The 26,352-nt window shown below is 49.3% G+C and overlaps 1 protein-coding gene across 6 annotated transcripts; it reads left to right on the plus strand.

Annotated features, from left to right (window-relative positions):
- Positions 1-1,605: 1,605 nt before the first annotated feature.
- On the plus strand, positions 1,606-26,315 carry CDIP1 (cell death inducing p53 target 1). 6 transcript variants are annotated; one of them, XM_036021001.1, is made up of 7 exons: positions 1,935-2,075; positions 22,210-22,290; positions 22,871-22,972; positions 23,113-23,268; positions 24,083-24,356; positions 24,478-24,611; positions 25,429-26,315. In XM_036021001.1, exons 3-6 carry the CDS (start codon positions 22,888-22,890, stop codon positions 24,587-24,589), a joined length of 627 nt encoding a protein of 208 aa, XP_035876894.1. In that variant the 5' UTR covers positions 1,935-2,075; positions 22,210-22,290; positions 22,871-22,887; the 3' UTR covers positions 24,590-24,611; positions 25,429-26,315. The 6 variants fall into 6 exon arrangements, with proteins under 6 accessions (XP_028380779.1, XP_028380747.1, XP_035876894.1 ...); XM_028524946.2 differs by lacking the exon at positions 1,935-2,075 and adding an exon at positions 1,611-1,738 and having other exon boundaries at positions 24,478-26,315; XM_028524952.2 differs by having other exon boundaries at positions 1,936-2,075; positions 24,478-26,315.
- The last annotated feature ends 37 nt before the right edge of the window (positions 26,316-26,352 follow it).

Consider the following 26,352-nt stretch of genomic DNA (forward strand, 5'->3'; position numbering starts at 1 on the left):
ACAAAGAACTGTTTGCAATTCTCCAGAGACACTGCGTGTCAATTTCTCTTGAACTTTCATAACCAGTTCTCACTGCCTGGAGTGCCCTTCCCCACAGAGCTCTTACACATCCTTAAAGTCCCAACTTCAATGTCCCTCTTCTCTCTGAAGCCTCCTTCCTATGGGTACTCCCTACTCAACCTTTCAAAGCACTTTGGTTTGAAGTCTTCAGCACAAGGTCTTGTATCAGACTCCTTAGCTGGCCTGTGTGTACTTTGAAAACAGAGATTGGGATTTATTCCATTCTGTATATTTCCAGAACAAGACCTTGCTTGGTTGAATGAGCAAAGTAATGTATGATCTGTATCTGCATTGTCCAGTATGGTAGCCAAGAGCCACATGCCACATGTGGCTAATGGGACATGCTGCATTAAAAACATACTGGATTTCAAAGAGTTCATGTGGAAAAAGAATGTAAAATATCTCTGATGATTTTTATATGATTGATTAAATATTTAAACAGTATTTTACATATATTGGGTTAACATATTACTTAAATTTAATTCAAATTTAACTCACCTGTTTCTTTTTACTTTTTTAAATGTGGAGAGTAGAAAAATTGAATTACATCTGTGTTGGTCTCCCAGCTTCCTAATTGCTTCTCTTGGTATAAACCATACTTTCCATAGCAATCAGAATGATTCTTTAAAATGTCAATCGAATCAAATATCAAGTGCAATTGAGTCTCATTATTAGTGGTTATAGTCCGTAAATTTGCCACAAACACTGAATTACCAAATATTGAACCACTGCACCTGGGACAACACAGGGTAAGGTTCCTGCCAGCCTTTGGTCACACTTGCATATGGATCAATACATAACCACATTAATGAGGGTTTCTATTTAAAGACAACTGTTTATTGATTCGATAACACTGGACTCAATGTAATGCATGCCTGTGGGAAGCTCATCTAACACACCCACTTTCTCTGTAAGGCACATCACAGCCTCCTTGCACTTAGGAACATTAGGCAGCGCTTTAGCATTATGCTTGGGAGCCATTTTAAAAAGCAAAATAGTGACAGACTGACTCAGAGAGCAGGCTGACAGCTCTGGGAGGGGTTTAGGGGTGGGGTTAGGTTGAGGTTGAAGAGAGTAAAAGGGGGATAAATGGTAAGGGGAAAAAATACAGTAAAAAAGAAACGTTTTAAAAATCACCAACCAAAAAGCATAAGAATGAGAAAATATGCGGCACTAAACATACACAAAAAAGACCCTTGTTCCCAATATTAGAGTTGAAACAATAAGAGTGTTGCCTTATTAATCTCAGCTGGGAAAGTGCACATCAGGAGACAAAAATCTTTTCCATTCTATGCATGTCTACAGAATGTATAGCGCCTAAACTCAGACACAGCCTGGAGAAAGGAAGGTACGCTTCCTCTGATTAACGCCCTGGTGCTGGCGTGGGAAACACATACAGCTAATAAGTTCCTTCCCCTATATTCCAGTCAGTCTCTCACTAGAATAAAGGGCCCCTAGGCCCTCCCGCTTACCTCGTGCAGGCAAGCGCTCCTAACGTCACCAGGGCTTGGCACGTGTCGCCCTGGCCCCGCCCACACAGACTTCATGGCCCCGCCCCCGTGACGCCACAAGCCTCGGCCCAGCTCCAAAGCCAGCCTGCCTGCCCTAGGACAGACGCGCGACGACCTGCGGAGGTCGCAGTTTCTGCTGCTGCGCTGCTGCAAAACCCGGGGAAACGGTGAGTCACCTGGGACCCTCCAGTCGGCCTCTCCCGGAGCCCCCCGCGAGCAGGACTGGGCGCTTGTGCCCTTCGTGGGGAGGGGATGACCCAGGACCGCAGACCCCCTTTGCTGCGCCCGCCCGCGGCGCTCGCGCGGTGCATGGTGGACACTGTAGTCCCCATGGTGCGCAGATTGCGTTTGGGGTACATGGATGGACTATATCTCCCAGAGACCTTTAGGCGGGTGGTGGGCGGTGTGCGCGTAAGCCCCGCGGGGCTAAAGGTCTAGTCCTCTAAGCCTTTGGACTCCGGCCCCTGTTTGCTTTGCTCGGACTTGAGTGCCCGTTCTCTCGAGGTAAAGGGACAGTGGGGTCGGCGCAGTGTGCCCGTCGCCTTCTCCCAGGACGCTGATGCGATCCAGAGAGGGCCTCGGGGTTTTCACGTACTGTTGCTGGGTTGGCCGGCCACCCGCGGGGCTGCACTGACAGCCTGGCCTGGGTGGGTGGAGGGACTCGGTGCCACGGCGGGCTGCGGGCCCCGGGGTCCCGCTTATCACAGCTCCCACATCCTGTTGTAAGGCAGGCTGAGGAAACACCATGTTCGGTTTTCCGCTGTTTTCTCAAGGAAAGGAGATTGTGAGGAGGGTCATGGCGATGAATAAGTTCTTGCTGAGCCTCCTTGGTGACCCCACTGTTGGCCGCGAGTTTCTGGACCAGGTTGGGAGGCAGTGGCTTGGCCTGGCTTTGGGCTCAGCTTCATTGCCATCCACAATCTTGGTTGAACTCACGCGTCATGTGAGCCTGGGTTTGAGCACTTAACTCGTTTATGGTTGTGTGTGTGTTTCTGTTTTTCTCTAAATGTTCCCAGGAGGCCTCTCAACAGGTGTCAGGTAAGGAGCAAGCAGCTTTCAGTTTCTCTAAGAGTGGGCTGAAGATCCTCTGCATCAGAATCACCAAGGCCCTCGGTAAAAAGGCCAGTTCCTGGGGCCTCCTAGAAGTTATGGGATGTGGTCCAGAACTCGCTATTTAGTAAGCTCCCCAGATAATCCTTAAGGCACACCTGAGGCTGAGGACCTATATCCTGGAGTGAGGAGGATGGAGAACCCGAGGTATAGCATTTATGCCAATTTTGTATGTATTCTGTTTCATGCCACTGGGCAAGGCAGGGCAGTGCTGAGACCAGTGTGTACTGGTATTTTGTTTCTTCCCTCAAGGCTAACCTAAGAATCAAGGAGTCAAGTAGGAGCGATAAGCCAGCTCTGCCTTGCTCTCTGCCCATGAAAAGTTTCGAACGTGTAGAAAAGTTGAAGAAATTTTACAGCGAATACTTATAGAACACCATCTAGAATGTATAACATTTTACTGTATTTTATCATAAATCTAATCAACAGCTCATCTAATTTTTTTATGTGTGCTAAAGTTGCAAACACCAGCCTAGTTCTCCCAAATAATTAATCATGCTTATAATTGAGTAGAGTTTAGAATAATTCTTGCTTTTCTTTTCTTTTAACTAACAGAAGCCCTGGGTATTTGAAAATTTGAAACCTCCATTCCTGAGGAGCTGGAGGTTTTTCCATGGACTGGGCCTCTGGAACCAGAAAAGAGCTTTACATGGGCTCTTACAAAGATTTTTAAATAGTGGTTTTAAATCACCTGAAGAGCAGAAACATGGATTGTATGACAGAATAATCAGGAACCAAAGTTGTTTTGACGGGGAGCTAAAGGAATGTGCCCTGATGGCCAGATTGCCCTGGCAGATCACATTGGCAATAATTGATTTCTGTCATTAGCTTGCATGCTCTGTTTCTGCTCTTTACACTATAAGCTTGCCTGGTTTGAAAGCTGCTGGTTTCGTATGTTTTTAAAGCTCTAGCGGAACAGGGCTGCAGAGCCCAGTAGATAAACTTTAAGTCCCTTGGATCCAGGTACTTCGTTCTCTGGCCACAGACACTCTCCCAAAACCAGGGCTGTCCAACCTTCTGGCGTCTCTGGGCCACACATTAAATGCATTGCAACATGTAATCACAAAAAAATCTCATGATGTTTTAAATAAACTTACGATTTTGTGTTGGGCTGCATTCACAGCCATCCTGGGCTGCACGTGGCCCATGGGCTGTGGGTTGGACACCCCTGCACCTTTCTCAATTGTCTTAGAGGGACAGAAGGGACAAATCCTGTGAAAATACATCTCCACTTTCAAAAACACATATTTTTACTCGTAGGGGACATAGAGAAGTGTGGCAGTTAAAGTTAAGGCATCTTATATTGATGTTTCTGTCCTTATGTGGAAGGAAGGAAGTCTTGCTGGTGGGAAGCAGTGGGAATTCCTACAGAAAATGTTGGATCTTAGTGGGAGGAGACAGGAGAGCCAGGCCAGCAGCAGTGGCGTGAGGTTTATTGTGCCCCCATTGGGGGGCTTGAAAATGGGAATGCACAGGATGGAAGTATGCTTATTTCTAGGACCCCACAAGAGGCTGCTGTATTCTCTCTATATAATCAGGATTCTTCTAGAGAGTCTCTGGGAAGACAGCTCCCTGCACTGCAATTTAGTGCTGCAGAGGAGAGGGGTTGTTGGGCCGGGGTCTGGAGCAGAACCCCTCTCTGAGAGGGCCAGCCACCGAGGGATGTGCAGGTCTGGTCACTTCTGAGCCTGCAGGCCTCCCCCCACCTACTGCTACTCTGGGAATCAGCAGGCTCTCGTGATAATGGTGGGATCCTGGGACCAGAACTGCCCAGATTCGGCAGACCACTCTGGAGGCCCTTCTGTTACTTCCAAGCTGTGTGACAGGCATTTGCCTTCTCAGAGCCTCACTTCACTACACCTGTAATAGGTGAAAAGCAACAACTGGGCCAGTTGAAGACCTATACCCCCAGTGTGTGCTGCGAAGACTAGGGTTTCCTAACATCACACAAAGTATGAAACTGTGCAATGCAGGGTAAGGAAGTCCAGTGGCATTCTGATGCTTTCCATGAAAGCAGTTACGATGTATTTCCAGAAGACATTTTTCATCCCCTTTTTGGTGCACCTAGTCTGTAGGTGCTGTGAGCCATTGTGTGGTGTGTCCACTGGGTGATCCCGTGCCATCTATTTTTACCACAATTATGTGTCGTGAGGGTCCAATAAAAACTGTGAACTTGCCAGACACATGATGTTTTCAGTAAGTGTTGATTCAGTCTGAATTCAGATCTATTCCAGTGTCTGCGTTTTTTCCTTCAAGGAGAAATAGAGGCCAGGGAAGGTGGAAGGCAGTAGAAAAGCATGGACGGGTTTCCCTGGGTGGGGTCTGAGGAGAATCCTAACCCCTTATTAATTCAGGAAGAAGTGAAATATGGTTGTCATAGTGTTAATTAGCAGTAGCCTCACAATTTACAAGTGAGGAAACAGCAAGGAATGAAATCATTTGCAGTGTGTGCCCTTTGCCTGTGCTCTGTACCCCCTGGCAGTGCTGTCCCCTGTGTTGTCCTCACAGCAGCCCCGGGAGGTAGCACAGGCATGAAGCAGCCAGAGCTACTGAGTGACTTGCCCAAGGCTGCTGAACAATGGGGGACGGGGCTTCAGACCCAGCCCTCCCGAAACAACGGGCCAAGGGAAATGTCGGCTTTCCTGGCCCCAACATGGAGACTGCTCCCTGGAGTTGACTATGACTCAAGAAAGGGTTTCAGTATTCTCCCCCTCCTGTCTGGATTTTTGGCCATAAACAAAAGCACTTTCATCAAGAAGCATGGACTGCATCTCAGCTGAGGCTGTGCTCTGGCCCAGTAGCATTTGGGGGAGGGGGGTGCATTTAAGTTAGGAATAATAGGATGGGAAACCTAGTTAATTTAAATTAACCCCAAACCTCATGGATTTGCTTATTTAACAAACCTGTGCCATGTGCTCATACAAGTTGGGGAGTCCCAGTGTCTCTGGTGTGGCAGAGGAGTAAGGGACAAAAGACCCCCTGGCGGGGAGTTTCAGGAAAGGGTCAGGTTTTCTGGAAAGACGGTGGGCTGGGCGAGTGTTCGGGAGGCTGGGAGAAGGATCTGCAGAGGGATCCGTTGGTGGGGGCGGGTGGGTCTGGGGGGGCTGGCATGCGGTGTGTTCGAGATCTGGAACACAGGGCCAAGTCCAGACTTCTCCTGAAACCTGACCAGTAGATGAGATAACGGGTCTGAGAGCTTTCTGAGCATTAGCTGTACTTGCTGACAGGTCAAGGATTAAGGTGCAGAGAAAAGTCTGGAAGGCCACTCAGGCATCCACCTTGGTGACTGGGGTACTGCTGACTGAAACAGGGCCCACAAGATGGGGTGAAAAGCTCCTGCCCGGGAGCACTAGCCAGGCTGTGAAGGGGCTGGCCCCAAATACCGTCGCTACCCTCGGGAGCTGCCAGTCTGGCTGGAGAGGCTGGGCCCTTGACCACAACTTTCTCTGTCCCCCCTGTTCTTAGTGACTCTGTTGGCCAGGCAAGGATCCTCCATCCACCTTCCTGCAGAGCCTTAAGCAAGGGCCCACCCAGTCCCTGAGGCCTCCTCAGTGCCCCACCACAGACTACCCCTCATCTCCCCAGGAACACCTGCCATCACAAATTCTCCTTTGGGTTTTGCTGAGTACCTTTTGTAAATTCCTCTCAAGTGTGAGCTGGCTTCCCAGCTCAATTTGCAGCATCCTGAGAGCCGGAACCATGAGTGATTGACTTCTGTGGAATGGCTGAATGACAGAGTCAGGAATCTTACGTTTTTTCAAGTAGATAGTTACTCGAAAGAAAAGAGAAATAAACTTGGGCAGTGGCAGCTCTGCTGAATAAAACTGGTTCATCTTAGAACTGGAATTCTGTGCTGCTCCAGGCAGAAGGCCTCACGTGGTCATTTGACTGTGTGACCACCACTTGTTGCTTGGTCATTACCCCCTCCTCCTTATGCTGTGTTGCTTGAGGCTCAGGCCACGGTGTTTGTTCCATGTAGACAGGTCAGGTCACGCGTATGTTTACCTGCTTTGCCTGGGGAGCATGGAGGCCACACTGAGCCGTTTCCCCCAAGTGTAGTCCAGTCAAACTGGCCAGGAAGAAGCTGTGCCTGCTATGGGTGGGCCAAGCACTGCAGGTTTCCCTGCCTCCAGCAGCCACCTATTCATTTCAGGACTTTTGGGGACCCACAGTAGTAAACCAGGCATAGTACAGGATGTGGAGAGCCATGGGACAACCTGATTTTCAGGCCCTCGTCTCACTAGCAGCGAAGGTGGACGTACTTCAGTAGCTGAGGATCTGGCCCATCTCCCCATGCCGCCTGCTAAGCCCCTCTGCCCTCAGCTCCTCACACTCTCCTGGCACCCACTCTGCCCAGCCCCTGGGCTGTGTGGGCACACTCCAGACTTCTATGCTTAGCCCCTCTGCCTAGACATTCCACAGCTGTGCGCAGGGCTTGCTCCTTACCTGTCTAATCTTTGCCCAAATGTTCCCTGATCAGAGAAATCCTCCCTGCTTAAAACAGAAGGCCTCAGCACTCCTTTTCCTGCTCTTTGTTCCTTCATGGCAGCAAGTGTCACTGTCTGCCATACCGTTTTACAGCCCCTCACCCGCCCCCCGAGTAAGCTCCATTAAGGCAGATGTTGGTGAAGTGCTGAGTTGCAGGGACCACGGTCTGTTTGTGATCTGTCACTCCAAGTACGGAAATACAGTTCTGAATACAGAGTTGAATTTCCAAATGAGCATTCATCGGTTAGGTTCTAGTCCATTGGCCCTACTCTGTATTGTCCTTGAGTGGCCCGTGAGCTCAGGGGCACTGATGTGTCCCCTGGGGAGACAGCATGTGTGCCCCTGGCTTCCGTTCCCCTTCATCAAGATGAAAGCAGGGGACTGGTCAGGTCGTTTCAGTGTTTGTCTTTTTGTTCTGGGTACATGAAATCCGTGCAAACTCCCATGATGGAATTCCACCATGCAAAGCACTGTGTTGGGAGTGTAAAATCCTGTTCAGCATATTTTGAAAAACATGTTGGTGAATGTGTGAAAAAAAGAGGGTGAAAATAGGTGTAGTGGAAGGGACGTTGGGTGTGAGTCAGGGCACCTCAAGCAGCCAGGGAGTGGCCAGTGAGTGCTTAGTGGAGATAACCCACTGTTATCTCCAGCACTATACCTGGTCCCGCCTTTGGAAGGTGCTTAGTCAATGTTGGAAGACTGCTTGAATGTCAGATGAGACTTAGGACTTTGTGATTTTTTCATGAAGTTTCCAGACTGAGAGGTGGTCTCCTGATGTATGTGAGTCATAGAGCAATATACACACAGCTAAAAATAAGGCAGTCCCAGATACAATGTGAGCTCCTGTGTTTCCAAGGAGAAGATCCAAAATAGTTCTTAATCTCAGCTTGCAGGAGTAAACTCTTCAGGTCAGACGTCCATTTAGAGTGATGTAAATTCAGTTCCACTTTCATATACTATTTCATATAATGTAAATTTTCCTTTCTTCCCTCTCACCTCTGGGACTTCTTGTCCTCGTCACAGACACCAGCCCTGTGTGATCATCAGTGCAGGTTGGCTGAGCACCCCCCGCTACTCGGACCCATTCACTGGACTGTTCTGTTTTTCTCAGGTGTTTTCCATTGGTCCTGTCATACAGCTTCTTACTATGTGCCCCTCAAAAGGGTGTTTGCAGCAACGTACAACCATTGCAATAGTGGGGTCTCATGCCGAATCCCATGTTTTGCTGTGTAGACTGCTCACCCACGTTTTATGTGTGCATTATACATGGGATTATTATACCCATGGTATGTAATCATTATACAGATGTATAATGCACATCTTTATTTTTCCCTCAAAAATTTTGGGCATAAAGTACGGTAGTTACTTGTCTGTGACATGTCTACTGGTTTTGGGCTTTTTTGTTTAGATTGATTCCATCCAGGTGACCTCTAGAAGCATGCCACACTGGTGCTACGGTTACTACAACTAATGTTCTTCACCCAACAGTACTTTGTTTAAAAGAATTGAGGTTGTCCTGTAATGTTGGAAAATGAAATGATGCAGAGACACAGCCCTCACTGTTTTGAGGGACAATGAGGGAAGCTCTAGTAGATATTCAGGTACATACAGCAGCTCTGAGCATGTGAAAGCAGAAAGGCAAAGCCAGCTTCTTGGGAGTGTAGGACTAGGGCTAGGGGAACTTGGGCAAGACCTGGCTGCAGGCTGAGCTCTTCCCTGGGCGAGTGAGGCCAGCAGGCATTTGTGTTTGAAATAAGACTCTTGCAGCTGGGTGGCAGGGAGAGTGTAGTGGCCACGTGGCTTGGCTGCACTTTAAAGGCCTCGAGCCTTTTCCTTGATGGTGTGTCTTGGTCTCAGATAACTGATTAAAATAGAGTGAGTCCAAAGACTGTTTTGTGTCAGCTTCACAAAGGCAGAGGTAAGGAATTACTCTTTTCTGGGTTCCATTTTGATTGTCTAAGTGAGGTTTGTTTAGACTCATTGCATTTCTAAAATTAGTCCAAATTTTAGTTACCAAGTCCTGCCTGTCCAACAGGCGCAACAGACGACTTGTTTATTCACTGGTGGGTGCAGCTGTGTCTGTTTCTCCATCCTCTAGTTTTCGTTCCCTTCTGTCTGTACTTCCTTGTTCTGTGCCAACAGCAGAGTGCAGAACTCTGAGTCCTGTCCAGCCTGGAAGGCAGCCCCAAGGGCTGGAGAAGAAGGCCGGGTAACAAGTCAGAGAGGCCTGGGCTGTCCTCCTGGCACTGGCTCTGGCTGGTGGCCTCGGCAAGCCCTGCAACCTCATCAGTGTCCGTTTTATTGTGTCTTTGGGGATTTTCTTACCTGCCCTTGTCTGCCAGTTGTTGACCTGTTAGCTCTCCGGGTAGGGTCTCTGAGGTTAGAACTACATCGGATGGCCTTTACATTGCAATGACAGGTCTAGACCCTCAGTTTTACTGGAACCCTGGGAGGTGACGTAGTATAGAGAACTGACTCATGCTACCAAACTCCTGTGAGAGCAATGGAAAGACCCTAACACCATCTTCTGAGAGAGGAAAGCAAGCAGACAGCCCAGTGCTCCTTGGAGCATTTCTCTTCCTGCAGGCAAAACTGGCTTACAGTCAGTCACCTTTCCGTACTGAGGAGGGATACTCATTTATACATTTAGCACAATTATAGTGACTATTTTGAGGAAGATGCATCAGAGGAGCTGCTTATACTAGAAAAATGAGAAACTATACATAAATAACAAGTTTCTGTATGTGTATCTATATATAAATCATCTAAAATCCCACTACCCAGAGAAACCACTATCACTTAACATTTGGTCTGTACTATACAGATGATGGTGTGCAATAGACAGATGACCCTTGAACAATGCAGGGGCTAGGGGCGCCAGCCCCCCACATATGCTGTCATAAATCCACGTATAACTTTTGACTCCCCCCAAAACTTTACTAATAGCCTGCTGTTGACCAGAAGGTTTACAGATAACGTGAACAGTCACTTAACATATTCTGTATGTTTAATATACTGTATTCTTACAATAAGTAATCTAGGAAAAAAACTGTTAGAATCACAAGTAAGAAAACATACATTTATGGTATTTATTGAAAAAAAATCTGTAAAGTGAACACTTGCAGTTCACACCCGTAGTCAGGGGTCCCCTGGACATGGGAGTGTGCACTCGGAGAGCAGAGCCATACCACACGTGCCGCTTTCACATTCCTCCTTTGCCCAGTGCCATATGAGGACCGTCTTTCTGGCAGTAAAGATAGATCTGTGTTGTTTTTACAGGGGGAACACAGGTGCACTGTCTGGGTAAACCAGATGGCTAACCAGTCCCTTTGCTTGAACATCAAAACATTGACACCTAAAAACATTCTTCCATGTGAATCTTTTCTCATGTGTTCATTTATCTCTAGGACAAGTCCCTGGAAATGGTAACGAGCCAAAAAAAAAATGTACAAGTAGTAAAACTGTCCTCAGAAAAGTCATACTCCCGCGTTCTGCCGTGGCCTGTGTGCTGGAGATACTCTGTCATGGGGAGTCGGAGTGGTTTGCCGAGGCTTTGACAGGAATTCCGCGTGATGTGAATTGTGCAGTTATTATTGTCATTATCACAGTTCCTAGAAATCGTGATGCCTTTAGTTTATAACCATTCTTTGAGTCCTTTCTACTTTTGATTTTGCTTCTAAGAGCCATCCATGTAGTCTCTGTTCTTTTTCCTTATGTGCCCACTTTCCCATGCTCCGCTTGTGTCTCCGTAAGTACAAGTAATGCAAACAAGTGTTTGTGTTTACTGAATGCTGTGGCAAGCTTTGAGCTGCGTGCTCTCCATACACAAGCTCATGTCTGCCTCATCCCAACTCTGCAGGTCAGGACTGTTGCTGCTCTTTCACAGATGACAACACAGATTCTGGACAGGTAGCCTGATGGCTGGCATGGGACTTAGTTCTAGTGGGGAGGATTCTGCCCTTGCAGCTTAGCCTGTGACATCGGGGCTCAAGGGTGGCTTAGGCTGATGCATTGGCTCCTTCGAGTTGTGATACTTACTGATTGGGGAGGACGTGCAGGGCTGGGCGGGAGGAGAACAGACATGGGAAAACAAGATCTTTCTGGTCCTTTTTGTGTCTTGTTTTAGAGTATTAAGAATTCCCAAGGCATCAGAGACACCTGTGTTCAAGTGTAAAAGTAAATGCTTCTCAGCCACCCACAAGTGATGCTGTCTCAGAGAGGGATTGTCTTTTTCATCCTGCTTCTGTCGGGGAGGACAGTGGAAGATGGACTGTGTTCAGGATTTCCCAATCCTGCTGGTGCTAGAACTTGGCAGCCTGTGGGCCTGCTCAGCGAGCCAATGGCCTCTGAGGGAGGTGGTATGAGCTAGAGAAAGCCAAGTCTGTAATGGGAGCTTTTCCATTATGGAGCACTTGTTTATAGACTATTTCCCATCCCCTCGTCGCCTGCTGGTCTCATTAACTCTGCCTTCTCCTCCCAGCTTGGTTGGGGATGTGCCCTGACTCCTGCGTGGGATCTGATCTTTCGCTAGACTTTTCTGCACACCATTGGTCTCACTTTGCAATTAAGTTTTGGGTTTTTGTTGTGATTATAACACCTGCCTCCCCCACTTGATTGTAAGCTTCTGGAAGGTAGGGACTGCCCCCTTACTCCCTGCCTCTTCCCCAGCCTGAGCCCTGCACAGAGTGGGAGCTACAGACTATCACCATGAACAGACTGATGGTCATTCCGGGAGGCAGCACTGCCCCCCTTCCGAGGGCCTCTGTTATCTGTTAAGTGCCACTACACAGACTGCTCTTCAGCCCCGACTGGGGGATGTGAGGGAATAGGACAGTATGTGGCGCTGCCAAGGGAGTCAGCAGCCATTCCTGGCAAATAAGGGCCTCCGGTCTAAGGGTACCTCATGCTGCATGGTCCTTCTTCATGGCTTCTCCACATCCAGGTCTCAATTCTCACACAGCCTCCAAGGTGGTCAGTCAGGGTGTGAATGAGGAAGTCATGTCTGAGCCAGGCCTCCCAGGAAGGGACGAGCCCCACTTGGACCTGCGTACTTGGCAGAGGCTGAGTGTGCTCTCCTTACCCCATCCTCTGGGCGGCCCTGCAGATCCCGGGGACCTAGCAGGGTGTATGGTTTCCCTCTGAGCCTTTGCTCCTCCTGGAGCAGTGGGCGCTTCTATTAAGCACATGGAAGCTGCCTTTCAGTTTTCCCAGCAAAACCCAAAGCCCTGCTCCTGGCCAGATGCCTGGAACCTGCCTCCTGGGGACAGCAGAGCCCCTCAGAGGCCAGCTGGCATCCTGGTGCCATGGCTGCAGGGAGGGTGAGCCCCTCTGGGGAGAGGTAGGAGCAGGCCAGTCCAGCTCTGGGAAATGCAGCTGCTGCCAGCCAGCATCTCAGGTGGATGCCCAAGGTCTGTGAGCAGAGTGCGTCACTGATCATGGAGATCCCAGGCAGCCGACCGACAGGAGTGATGACCCTGTAGGAGGATTGCTATTGTCTCCTCCTTTCCAAGAGTTGTCTCGGGAGCCCCAGAGCACGTAGCCTCCACTTGGCTGTGCTGCAGATGAACTCTGATCGGCTAGCTGAGCAGGCTGGATTCGATTACAAGTCCCCCAGGATCCTGTGAGGAGCGCACACCAGGATCCCCACTGTTGTGGGAACAGAAGCTGCCCTGGCAGAGGCTCTAGTGCCTGTTTTATTTTCTTTCCTGTTGGAAGCCCTTCACCATGAATGACAATAATAACGGGTGCTGTTTATTCAGTATTCTTGTGCGCTAGGTCCTGAGCTACTGTGGGCATTTTGCATACACTATTGTAAACCTTGCTCCAATCCTGAGAGGTACATGGAATCACCTCATTTACAAATAAGGAAACTGAGGCTCAGTGAGGGCACACAGCTAGGAAGTAAGGGGTGGACCTTTGTCTGAACTAGTCTGATGCTTCCTTTAAAGCCTTGCACATTGAAGCAGGCATTCCTGGGGTGGGGCCTGGTGCCACAGCAGCAAGCCCAGGGACTCACCAGGACAGTCCACTGGGTCACAGGGCGGTTCCTCTGCCTGCAGGTACTCCCGTGCGTTCCGTGGGGGTTCGTTCCTCTAGCACAGCGTTTCTTTAAAGGTGAGATGCAGTCTCCTGGAGGTTTCCTGAGACCTTTCAGTCTGAAGGTCAGCACTATTGTATTTCTGTAAACACTAAGGCGATACCGTTCTGTTGACCTTTTTTGTTGTGTCAGTGTTCACATCCATGTACAAAAGCAGTGGGGAGTGAAAGCACTGCTGAGCTCCACCCAAGGCGGTGGCACCAAACTCTACTAGTCATTGTAACTGTGTTCCCCAAACACGTGCACACACATGTGCCTGTTTCATCTCAGAAAAAGCAGTAACAATCTTTAGCTTTATTAAGTCTTGACCCTTGAGTACACATCTTTTTAATAATCTGTGCGATGAAATATGAGGCCCACAGAAAGCACACACACGAAGTATGACAGCTGCCTCAGGGAGAGGCAGTCACAGTTCGAGTTGCAAGCTGGTGGACTCGCACTCTGTGTCTCGTAGATACTCCGTGTCTGCTCTGACAGCTGACACACCCCCTGTGCTTGCTCAGACTTGGGGAGTGAGCAGACATTTTCTTGAAAACAAATGAAATGAGCCTGCTGCTTCAAGGAAAACAACTCATCTTTGTTTTTTTTTTATGTTGCCAATGATAGATTTATTTCTATTTGTTACCGGTGATAAAATGTAAGCTTTCAAGTAAAAATTAATTAGAATTTTGGAAAACTTGTATCTATCATTGTGAGCCTGAGAGCTTCCTGCTACATTCTTCTGGTGAGATCTGTGGTGATACTGACAATGTGAGTTTTTGAGGGGGATGTTACATAGTAAGATGTATCGGCATTGCTAATGTGCATAATTTGGGCTCATGTATGCTGTTACAGAATCACACATGTGTAAAATGTCCATCACAATGCAAGGTAGACCAATGAGTTATAATGCAACAGCGTTACAGGTTCCATGATGCAACCTTTAAGAAACTAGCACTTGTCAAATTTGGGTACAGTGTTGAAGAATGTCTGCAATTATCTGAAGAGACTCTTCAGACACTCCTCCATTTCCTAACTGCTTATTTGTGGGAGGCTGGATTTTCCTCAGGTACTACAAGCCAAAACCACATATCACAACAGATTGGATAGAGCAAGAGACACGAGAGTCCAGCTCTCTTCTCTAAAGCCAGACATTTAAAACGTTTGCGAAAATGTAAAACAAGGCCAGTCTTATCATTAAATTTGTTGCAGAAAATAGTTATTTAAAAAAGTTATTTATGTTAACATGTAATGTTTGTTATTTTTAATGAATTAATAAGTACTTTTTTAAATTCCTCATTTTTGACTTTTAATATGGTAAATACTGATAGGTAAAACCCACAAAACAAATTCTTTTTGGAGTCCTTGGTATTCAAGTGTGGAGAGGGTCCTAAGACCAAAAGCTTTCAAAACCACTGCTCTAGCAGAGCTGGAAGGAAACTACATTAGGAGGTCCACCTCCTTGGCGCTGTCCTCAGTCCGCCAGGAGTGCCCAGTCCTGTGGAGACTGGTCTCAGCGTCAAACTGCCTCTCCCCACCCTCTCAGACTGACCCTTCCTCCAGAAGAGGGTGTTGGTGCCTATCCATGACAGGTCCTGTTAGGGGTGAAAGAGATGAGGGGCCAGGGTTGGCACCCCCATGGCAATGTTTAGACTGCAGAATTGAGTTTGCAGCAGTGGCTATAGCCAGTGAGGAGCATATCCTGCTGACAGGGGCTCAAGCCCTCCCAGCTCCCACTGGGAGCCCGCCTGGCGGCCTTAGGCTGCCGTTTGGCCTGGCTTTGGCCCTGGATCAACACCAGTGTTCCCTGTAGTGAGCAATGAATAGTTGGGAGCAGAGCAGAATGCCAGAGGCATTTCCCAGGGCCCAGAGGTGTCTCCCACGGCCCAGAGGTCTTGTGCTTTGCCCTTCCCTCTGGGAAATGGGGAGACCTAGAGGAGAGAGCAGCTAACACCTGGCACCAGGAGATAGAGACTCTGTCCCTCCTCATGTCACCAGGAGTCAAAGCTGCCCCTCACTGACCTATCCTACAATTGTATTCTTTTTAAGTTTTCATTTTTAATTATGCAAATAATACACAAATGCCATCTTCTTGTTAAACAAATAAAAATAAAAGTATCATGAAGAAAAGCCTGCTGCTCTTGACTGTGTCTGTCAAGCTTTAACCCCAGAGGTGAGGATTTCAGTCTGGAGTGTTTCTTCACCATCTCTTTGATTTCTGTCCATACATGCACAGAGAGAACTGTCTAGACTTCAGTGGGTTTGGAGTTTTTTGAGACAAAATTATAATTCACAACCATACAATTCACCCTTTCAGAGTGCACACACAGTTCAGTGGGTTTAATGTCACAGAGTTGTGCAGCCATCACCACTGTCTAATTCAAGGGCATTTTCATCACCCTGGTAGACGAGTGTTTTCACTCTAAAGCATTCTTCTCCCCTGCACAGCAAGACTGCCAGGTATTGGGCACATGTCATCATCACTGCTCTGCACACAACTAGCCAGAAGGCAGGGGTTCTAGTCCCCGGTCCCTGGGAAGACTGAGGCTCAGGGAGGATCCATGACTCGTCCAATTCAAGGCCAGGGCTACTGACTGTGGAGTTCCACACTCTCCGTGCTCCCCATTTTCCCATTAATTGGTGGATTGACAGATCCTTGCTGCTCTGTGAATGGGAGAGGGGGTGGGGTCTTGGCTTCTTGCCATCCTGGCACCCCCTTAGAAGACTGCATCCTTTCCTTGAAGCTGTCACATTCCTCAGTGACTGCCTAGAGTATTGTGTTGGATAAAGACAGGCCCTGGGATTGGGGTTGAGGTGGGGCATAATGAAGCAGTTTTGGTTGGTTTCATGGCACCATACCCTAAAATCCACAGCAGGAGTCTCAGAACATCATTTTCATCCCCCACCTCAGAAAACCCGCACCAGGTCTCCCCCAGCTCACCCGGAAGAAACTCAGCCGCTGCTCTATGTATATGAGGACTGATGAGTCTCGAGACATGGCTGATGGTGGAGCTGTATGAAGATGCTGGAGAAGGAGGGGCTAAAGCTGGGCTTGCAACATCCGGGTGCAGAGCAGTGGCTGCTGGGGTGGGGTGGGGGTGGCTTTGCAGAAAGTGCCTGGCCCTGTGCCTGGCAGAGCTGTCCTGCCATCGTGCCCCCACCCCCAGGTCCCCCAGGGCCTGGCCTGTGGGAAGGTGAGGTGAGATTGCAGTGGGGAGTGGGCAGGCGGTGGGTCAACAAACAGACGTGGAGACAGGCCTCACGTAATTTTAGGGTAATTAGAATAATTCCTTCCTATCTAAAGCACAGTGGGCGCTAGGCTTGCATTTGGTTGTGGGTGCACAGGATAGATTAGGCCTCGAGGGGCACATACAAGCCTGTCCTCTCCTCCCTCCTCTGTAACGGATCCAGAGACCACTCATGGCCTCCCTCTCCTAGACACACCACCCCCTCCTCCCTTGGGGCTCACCTAAGTCTGTCCCCAGCTCCTCTGGGCCTCAACCTATGGCCCTTTTCTTCCTAAAAGTTGCCTTGCTGACCCCTTCAAGGACACAGACCTGTAGTGTGAATGCATGAACAGCATGGGAAAGCTGCAGGCTCACAGCACACACTCGGGGCCCCACAGTGCCTTGTAACTCGTCAGCAGCTCACCCCAGGCCGCCTCCCTGCTCTGGACTGTTCCTTTTAGGCAAAGCCTCTACCTGAAAACACAGTTGAGGGGACATTGATCTTCTTTGTTAGATCCTCAAAGCCCCAGTAGCCCAGCCTCTGCCCTACACACATTTCTGAAGCAGCTCAGCTTCCAAGGGCCAGTGGCATCTCAAGTAGGAGTCACTGGAGCTGTGGCAGCATATCATGTTTTTCCAGTGTTCAGTGGAAAATTTCCCTGCACCCCCAGAACTGGGCCTGAAAACAGGTAAATAGAAATTGAAGGTTCAGGGGAATTCCTTGTAAACATCTAAAATTTTGACTTGCAAGGCCATGTGATCCAGGACATGTAACTGAGCTGGGTTGACTTTGTCTAAAATGGAGATGCCAGAGAGCTGACATAGGCTGGTCTGAGGACTGAATTCATATTGTTCAGTGTCACAGCCACAGCTAGTGCCCAAGGGATGTTAATAACCGCATTCCGATGGTGGTGGGAGGATTATCCTCTAGGCACTTCCTCAGCGATGTCTCTTGGACTTCTGCAATCTCGCAAGGCTTGGGAGAGAAGTGTGTTCTTGGAACATGCTGTCCTCTCAGCCTGTGTTGGGCATGATTCTTGCTATACTTTGGTGGGCCTCAGACAGGTGTGCCGGTGCTGTTATACAGGGACTTCATGCAAGACTTTTTGGATTTAATGTGCTTCGGCTCTCCGAGAGCGCTTCTGCCCCAGTGCTCACAGGTGAGTTGAGAGGAGCCAGGTGCTCATCAGACTTGAGGCGGGTGCAGTCTGAGCCCCAGGGTGCCTGCTCTGGCCCTCATACCTGTGCTTTGGCTGGTCAGCTGCTGAGCGATCGATCAGCTGGATCTCTAGCTCTGTTCTGAATTTTTTGTACTTTATTATTTTGATTGGGCAATACCTTTGCATCTACAAAATCCAGAGGCTGTAAAAGGCTATACTGTGTAAAGTCTTTTGGGCTGCCAGAGGAGCTCCTGTTCTGTTTAATGATAAACTTGGGAAGGTTTTCAGACAGTTCCCCATTTCTTCACAATTCATAGTTACAGGATCTAAATGGGAGGCTGAAAGGCCTGCCTTAGGTTTCAGGGGCTCTAAGTTGACTTCATTGAACTCCCAGGACCCCAGGCCTGGCTGTCCTCTGCTGGCAACTGCAGACCCATGGGTCTCATGGCCCCTTCCTCGGCCTCTCATCACCCACACTCTGGCAGCTGCCCAACAGCAAAGTCACAGGTGCCGAGATCTCAATGGCACGTACGTGTTTGTCGCTTCATCTGTGCAGTGTGTGTTTTTATTGGAAAACTGTTTGGCTGTTAGACATGTGACTTTTTTAAAATACCGCATTTCTGTAGTTTTTATTACACCTTAGACAATAGAGGTTTGTTTAGTTTAGGGTTGTTTTTTTTTTTTTAAGATTTTTTTTTTTAGAGAGTGGGGAAGGGAGGGAGAAAGAGAGGAAGAGAAACACCAATGTGTGAGTGAACCATCTATTGGTTGCCTCTTGTATGCTCCCCAGCCAGGGAGCGGGTCCACAACCCAGGCAACCTCTCCTCACTGGGAGTCGAACTGGTGACCTTCCAGTTTGTGGGATGATGAACCAACTGAGCATTTGGTTTTATATTGAAGGCAGGTGGTGGGGAAACCGGGGTTTGAATTCTAGAAATCTTCATGAGCCATTTTTCAGAAACCTTTCTCCTCGATAGGATACTCCTTGAAGGGTCCCACCCTAGTCTCTGCTGCAGTTCAAGAAGGTAGCTAGGGGTGAGTGTGGATGTGGAGGGGAGGAGAGAGAGGAGGAGCAGGGTCCTGCTCCCTAGGGAAGGGGCAGGAGAAGGGCATGTGGTCAGTGCCTGGAGTGGAAGTGCCCCTGTGTATGTTCTGAGCATGTGGCCTGTGGCAGTGCCTGCTCTAGGTGCAGAGGACAGCTCAGGGTTGGGTGGACACCAAGGGAGGCCTTTGCCCCATGTGTACCATCATTATGCCGTTAGAATTCCAAAAGCAAAATTCTTATGCTCTGGAAGATAATAATTAGACCTAGTGATTTTTTTTTTAAAGGTTTTATTTATTTACTTTTTACAGAGGGGCAGGGAGGGAGAGAGGAAGAGACACATCAATGTGTGGTCGCCTCTCATGTGCCCCCTACTGGGGACCTGGCCTACAACCCAGGCATGGGCTCTAGACTGGAAATTGAACCAGCGACCCTTTGGTTCTCAGGCAGGCATTCAATCCACTGAGCCACACCAGCCGGGGCAGATCTAGCGATTTTGATGAAAAGGCAAGTCATGCCTGCATCCTCAGAGGTGATGCCTGGTGTGTGTGCATGCATGTGCTCCCTGGATGTGGAGGGGATTGGAGTATCCAGGCTGTTTCCTCCCTCCTGTTACCTAAAGGTGCTCTAGTCACTCGCCTAGTGCAATGCAGCTCTTCTTCCTAGCCTGCTCAGAGCATCCCCAGGGCCTGGCCACTTCCCTGGTGAGTTGGGGCTGCATAGTAGACAGTAGTCAAAATCTCTTACCTGAATCTCGTCACAGGATCCAATCAGATGAGCCCAACTGCAAGACACTTGCAGATGTGTCAAACTCATTTTCACTGGGGGCCACATCAGCCTCGCTGTTGCCTTCAAAGGGCCGAATGTAATTTCAACTCAAAGGGCTGAAATAATTTTGAGACTGTATAAATGTAGCTACTCCTTAACTGTTAAGGAGTTGAAATTACATTCGGCCCTTTGAAGGCAACAGCGAGGCTGATGTGGCCCCCAGTGAAAATGAGTTTGATACCCCTGCGCTAGAAGAATCCCAGATGGACAGAGGATGGGAGTTTCTGGCGGGTGCTGGCCCTTGTTCCAACAGACTCAGTGTATTAACAGACTCTGTATCACAATTTTCTGCAGACAGGAGTCAAGCCTCATAAAGAAAAGTCCTTTCTCTCCCATTAGGATTCCTGAGTGGCTCCCCGCCTGGACAGGGGTACCTTTAGAGATGTTCTCTAGAGGCTCTGCCGCTCCCTATTCTTGACCCTGTGCTGTTGGAATTCACCTGCCGCTGGGCATGCGGGGTGGGAGGGTCACTCAGGGTTCAAGGCTTGCTCTGTCTCTAATATGAATATGCCACGTGACCTTGGACACAGGTCCTGTCTTTTCTTGGCCTCCATGTCCTCAAAGGATAATTACAACCAGCAACTCACAAGAGCAGGCATATACTTTATAAACACTTGGAAGATGTTCTGCTTCATAATGGCCAAAGAAATAAAAGTAACCAAATGTCATCTTAACATTACAGATTGTGATAGCAGTATCCAAAGTTTGCATCGTAAATTGGCATCACCCTTCACAAAAGGTATAAAATGTCGGTACCCTTTGACCTGATAATCTCACTTCTGGCAAGTTTAGCCCAAGGAAGTAATCCAAGAAATGGAAAGGGCATTAGCCAAAGGTGTTCCTTTTTTTTTTTTTTTTTTAATGAAAATAACAAGTAGCATTCTGAATATCTTAGGGGTCAGTCAAGTAAACAGTGATGGGCCCATGTTAGGGAATATTAAAATCAATAGTCATGGGTCTTGCAAGATGGAGGACACACGCAACATTAAAAAGGCTGAAACTTGCTTGTTACGACAGCCGCTGTGTAAACACATGGGTGCCTGTGCATCTCACCAGCTGGGACATGCAGAGAGATTGGCTGCATTAAGATGACCAAATTGGGCAATTTTGTTTTCCTTCAGTTTTTAAATGTTTTATTAACAAATAATCACACACTGTAGTTTCCCCATTTAAAGTGTATAATTCAGTGATTTTAGTATATTCACAGAATTGTGCAACCATCATTAGTCAAGTTTTAGGACATTTTTATCACCTTAAAAGGAAACCCTGCCCTTGCTGTTCTCTGCCCATCTATCCCCCAGCAATCACTCATACCCTTTCTGTCTGTATGGGTTTGCCTGTTCTGTATGTTTTAATAAGGAATCACAAAATATTTGGTCCTTTGTGTCTTGTCTTCTTTCGCTGAGCACGTTTTCGAGGTTCATCCATGTTGTAGTGTGTGTGTCAATACTTCATTCCTTCTCCTGGCCAAATAATATTCCGCTGCGTGGATATATCCAGCTTGTTTATCCATTTATCAGTTGATGGACATGATGTTTTACACTTCTCAGCTATTATAAATAATGCTGCTGTGAACATTTGTGGACGAGTTTTTGTGTGGATCTACCTAGGAGTGGAATTACTGGGTCATGTGGTAACTCTCCATGAACTGCCCTTCTCTGTAGCAGATGCACTGTTCTCACAGCTGCACCCTGGCCCCCATCAGTGTGTGAGGGCTCCAGTTTCTCTACATAATGCTTGTTACCGTCTTTTTCACTTTAGCCATCCTAGTAGGTACGAAATGGTGCCTTGTTGTGGTTCTGATTTGCATTTCCCTTTTGGCTAACAATGTTCAGTCTCTTTTCATGTGCTTATTGGACATTTGTTTATCTTTAGAGAAGTGCCTACTCAGATCCTTTGCCCATTTTTTAATTGGGTTGTCTTTTTGCTAATAGGTTAGAATTCTTTATATTTTCTAAATACAAGCCCCTTAGCAAATACATGATTTGTAAAAATTTCCCTCCATTCTGTGGGTTGTCTTTCTTCTTTTTGGATGGTGTCCTTTGAAGCACAGTTCTTAATTTTAATGAAATTGAATGTGTTTTGTTGCTTGGACTTGGTCCCTCTGGTCCTGACCCTGATTCATCAGATTTAATATTTAAATCTAGTGACTCCAGGCTTCCTCCTCCCTGGCAGGATTATTTGGGGGCCCCCAACACTGTATGGTTCTGAACTGAATACTGGCGGGCTCCAGGAGGAAGCTGCATCCACTAGGGGAGTCACTTTCACTGGATCTTCTGTGCTGTATAAAATCTAAACAGGTGCTCAGTGAACAAACATTATGAAGGAAATGAAAAGTGTCCACTTAACTGACCCCATCTTCCTTCCTACCCTTTTCACCTAACAAAACAAAAATGGGCAGAGACACAGCCTTGTACAGTTGGCTCTGAGAGCCACTTCTGGGGGCGCTGGTCTGGGCCTGGTGGGGAGAGGATGCAGAGGACCAGCCATGGCCCAGGAGAGGGCAGCTGTGAGAAGGGGAAGCGGGGCTCCCCTGAGGAGTGAGTATACAAGGAATAAGGGGATGAGAGGACCAGGGGATGAGACAGTACTATGCTGGGCAGCAAGGGGGAGCCAGACCGATGAGGGATGGAGTCTGGCTTCATGGAAGCCAGGTCTGGCCCAGCCCTGTTGCTGAGGAAGCTGCCCTGTTTTCTCCCTGAAACAGCTCCCCAGAGCCTCAGTCCACCCAGGTCCGAACTGGAAGGAGCCTCATCTGTCTACCAACTCTGAGTACCTGGGATTAGAGGTAAAGTCTCCCAGATCCCCTCCTACAAGGAGGCTGGCACAGCACTCTGAGTGTTAAGAGAGGAGAGGACCAGTGCCTGAACCTCACTGGAGAGCCCTAAATTAGGTTCCTGATGGGGGCAGGGCTCACCTGACCAGCTCTGTCCTCCTTACTGACTGGCTTCTGTCCTTGCTTGGCTGCCCTAACTTACCCTCTTCCACACAGGCAGTGCAGGTGACCACTGAGGTTAGTAGCGTCTTGAGAAATGTGGAGGATGGTGGCCCTGGGCTGGGCACCCAGGCGATATGGGACATCTCCAGGATTAGAGGTAGGGTGGTAACAGCTCTACTGAGGGGAATTGGTCCCAGCCCATCAGCCCTGCTCTGCCTAGTGTGAAGATACACAAGGAAGGGAGTAAAACATGACCTGAGCCCGAAGGCAGGGGACACCTGCAGTAGGAGCCACAGGAGGCCATGTGCTTGGTCTCAGTGAGCATGGCTCTCTAAGGACTGCCACACAGCAGCAGCCCCTTGTCACATATCAGTGCCTACTGGCAGTCGGGGAGGTGGGAGTGTAGTTCACTTCCGGGTTTTTCCTCCAGATTCAGAAGCCTCAAAGATGTCTCATGACCCACCCCCTCCTTATCCTGGAGGCCCCACAGCCCCGCTTCTGGAGGAGAAAAGTGGAGCCCCGCAAACCCCAGGTAGGGTTCCGTGCTCTTGAGTTTGTGTGATCCTGGCCCTGTCCCTTTGCCCACTGCTGAAGTTTCTCATGGAAGAGCCCTTCTACCAACAGTGCAGCTGGTGCCCTCTGAGCTTCCTCTCCCTGCTTTTCTCTGTCCAGGCCGAACCTCCCCAGCCGTGATGCAGCCCCCACCAGGCATGTCGCTGCCTCCTGCAGACATTGGCCCCCCACCATATGAGCCACCAGGTCACCCAGTGCCCCAGCCCGGCTTTATCCCTCCACATGTGAATGCAGATGGCGCTTACATGCCTCCAGGTAAGTTGGGAAGGGATTCACAGGGGAGCTCAGGGGTCTGCCCAGCCCAGCGGGGCTGCTATCCAGCCTTTGCTGCAGGCAGGCTGGTGTTCTGTGGTGTTTACTGCTGGGGCAGGGGGACATGGGAAGGTATCACAGAGCCAGGTGCTACTGTGAAAGCACTGTGGACGAGCCAGAGGAGCCTAGGGCCCTGCCAGGAGGAGGGATGACGTGTGGGAAGACTCTTCAGGGAACCATGGCAGGTGCTATGGACTCTTGGGTGGTATAGAGGCCACTTCCTGCCAGAGACTTGAGTCCATGGTGGAGGCCTGGTCTCCTGTTCACCTAGCAGCTCTTCAGAGGGACTGCTTAGGCCAGTGAATGGCCCAGGGCTCCTGCACAGCTGTCCCCAGGCCAGGTGGGCCAAGTGGCACTGCAGTGCAGGACCTGACACTGGTGGGGAGAGCCCTGCATGCACGAGGGACTGCTGAGCAGCGAGGCTTTCCTTCCCATGGCTGAGGTCCTTGAGCACAGCACCCAGTCCTCAGAGGCAAGGGAGTAAACATATCGAGCTGACACAGAGGGGAAGTGGGGGCCTTCTTCTCAGCTCTCTGCCATGTCTGGCTAGGTAAAGTATCTTCTCTGTTTTGGTCCCCACAGGGCAGGGACCAGGAAGGGCTAGGAGAAGGTGGATCGTTACCTTGACCCTGGGCCTGGTCCCCAACGCCTCTACTATGTCCTGGGTGCTGGGGGCCTTGGGGCTTTGTGCTCACCTCTCACGTGGAACAGGTGACAAATCAGTGACCTGTCTGCTCTGTCTTCTGTGCCGTTCCAGGTTTCTACCCTCCTCCAGGCCCCCTTCCACCCATGGGCTACTACCAGCCGGGGCCCTACCCACCAGGGTCCTACCCTGGCCCTGGGGGTCACACAGCCACAGTCCTGGTCCCTTCAGGGGCTGCCACCACGGTCACAGTGCTGCAGGGAGAGATCTTTGAGGGCGCACCCGTGCAGACAGTGTGTCCCCATTGCCAGCAGGCCATCACCACCAAGATCTCCTATGAAATTGGCCTGATGAACTTCGTGCTGGGCTTCTTTTGCTGCTTCATGGGGTAGGTGGTGTCTCGGTGCTTGGGGAGGCGGGCAGTGGGAGTTACACCTGCCCACCACCCAGCTGGAGTAGGTCTGGTGCCCTTGGCGTCTTCTCTTCAGGCCTCCCAATCTCTGATTCAGGTGTGACCTGGGCTGCTGCTTGATCCCGTGCCTCATCAACGACTTCAAGGATGTGACACACACATGCCCCAGTTGCAAAGCCTACATCTACACATACAAGCGCCTGTGCTAACGGAGCTGGACTGGATCCCACTGTCAGTCTGGCCCCCTGTGCTTTGCTCCCCACGCTCAGTGACTTACGTCCCCAGTCCCACTTGGGGGTGGAAGCTGTTTTACCGCTCCCCTAGAAGTCTTGTCCTCTTTGCCTTGCCCTTCCCTGAGCATCTGACTCTTACGGCAACAGTTCTGTTGGATTTAAGGCCAAGGGTCAGCGAGTGGCAGGGAGCTGGCACTGAGCGTGTGTGTTGCTGGTTTGCTTTAAGAAGATAAACTAGGAAGGGCCTCCCTGCTGGGGTCTCACTCCTCCATTTTTGTATGAGGTACAGATTTGGTCCTGATTATCCTTGGGACCAAAACCAGCTAGAGCAATGGCTATTTTCCAGACCTGGCCCTACAATGGGACTGCTCCTGTAGCTAGGTTCTGATTTGTTGGGCTGGAAGTAGGGATGTGAGTCCAAATAGACAGGGTCATACGGCCAGGGCTTATTTCTGGGTTGCTAGAGGTAGGCATGATGGGCAGCAGCAATGAGACTGGCCCTCAGAATTCTCAGGAACTCAACACCTTGTCCAAGTGCCCAGGAGCCACCTGGAATAAGAGGTCAGGCACAGCTGAAGTTCATGGGATAAGTCACCAAGGGACTTGCCTCTGGCACTTGCCCAGCTCCCTTTCTGGCTGTGCCTCTATGATTATCTTTACGGGGGCCAAAAGGAATGCCCAGCTAGGACCAGAGATGGCAGATAGGGCCCCTCCCTGTGGGTACACTGAAGATTTACAGTGGTCTCTCTGTGGATCCCCTCTAGTGAACACTGGGCCCTTCACCCAGGCTGACTCAGTTGCTGTTTTTGCTCCAGGCACTACAGCAGGAGCAACTGTAGCACTGGATTGGGGACCAGGAAGGAGCAGCAGCCACAAGTGGCAGAAGTACCCTGGTGGATGCTAATCCTGCCGTGGGCCTGAGGCCATGCTGTCTATTTTCTGAATGGTTTGTCTGTGAACTTGCTCCTATGGACCGCTGTACCCTGCTGCCACCCCTCTCTCCTGGTCTCACACTGCCACTGCATGGCCTTCTGTCACTGTGAATTGTGGTCAGTCTGTTTGTAGATTCTCATTAAATTGGTCCTTTCACTCCCTGCCTTGGGTCTGTGCTCTCTTGCCTGGCTTCCTTCTTTTGCAAGGGAAAGAGGGTGGAGCTACAGGTAGTCTGAGGGGAGGGGCCTGGGGGGTCAAGTCGTCAGGGTCTCAGTGCTTACGCTATACTGACTGCCCATGAATGACACTGGCACTTAAGTACCTAATTAAACCAAGCCAGAGTTAGTGTGGACAAGCCTTGGCATTCCAGCAATGGCTGGGCCAGGGCATGTGTTGGCTACCTTACTGATACTGGTTTTACCCACCTCTACACCACAGCATTGGCCCAAGAGAGCTGGAGGCTGGAGCAGCCCAGCTCAAGCTCAAGCTCAGGGTCATCCTACCCAGGAAATAGGTAGCTTTGTTCCCTTACATAAGACAGAGGCAATGGGGCTAAGGCTTCTGGGGGAGGTGGGACAGTTAGTCTGGGCCCCAGGTTTTAGACCAGCTCTGTCCCTACCTTCATCTGAACTGTGGAAGTAGGTAGGTTTGGTCAGAAGTTTAAAATAGAAGCTTCCCCACCATTTAACTCTTTGTGAATAGTATGTTCGCAGATCCTCAATATATAAAACAAGTAATAGATTCCTATTAATAAAAATATTTAAGTTCATATTTCTATTTAAGACAATCAACTGTTATATAATGTG

Source organism: Phyllostomus discolor, chromosome 3, assembly GCF_004126475.2.
Source record: "Phyllostomus discolor isolate MPI-MPIP mPhyDis1 chromosome 3, mPhyDis1.pri.v3, whole genome shotgun sequence".
NCBI lineage: Eukaryota > Metazoa > Chordata > Mammalia > Chiroptera > Phyllostomidae > Phyllostomus > Phyllostomus discolor.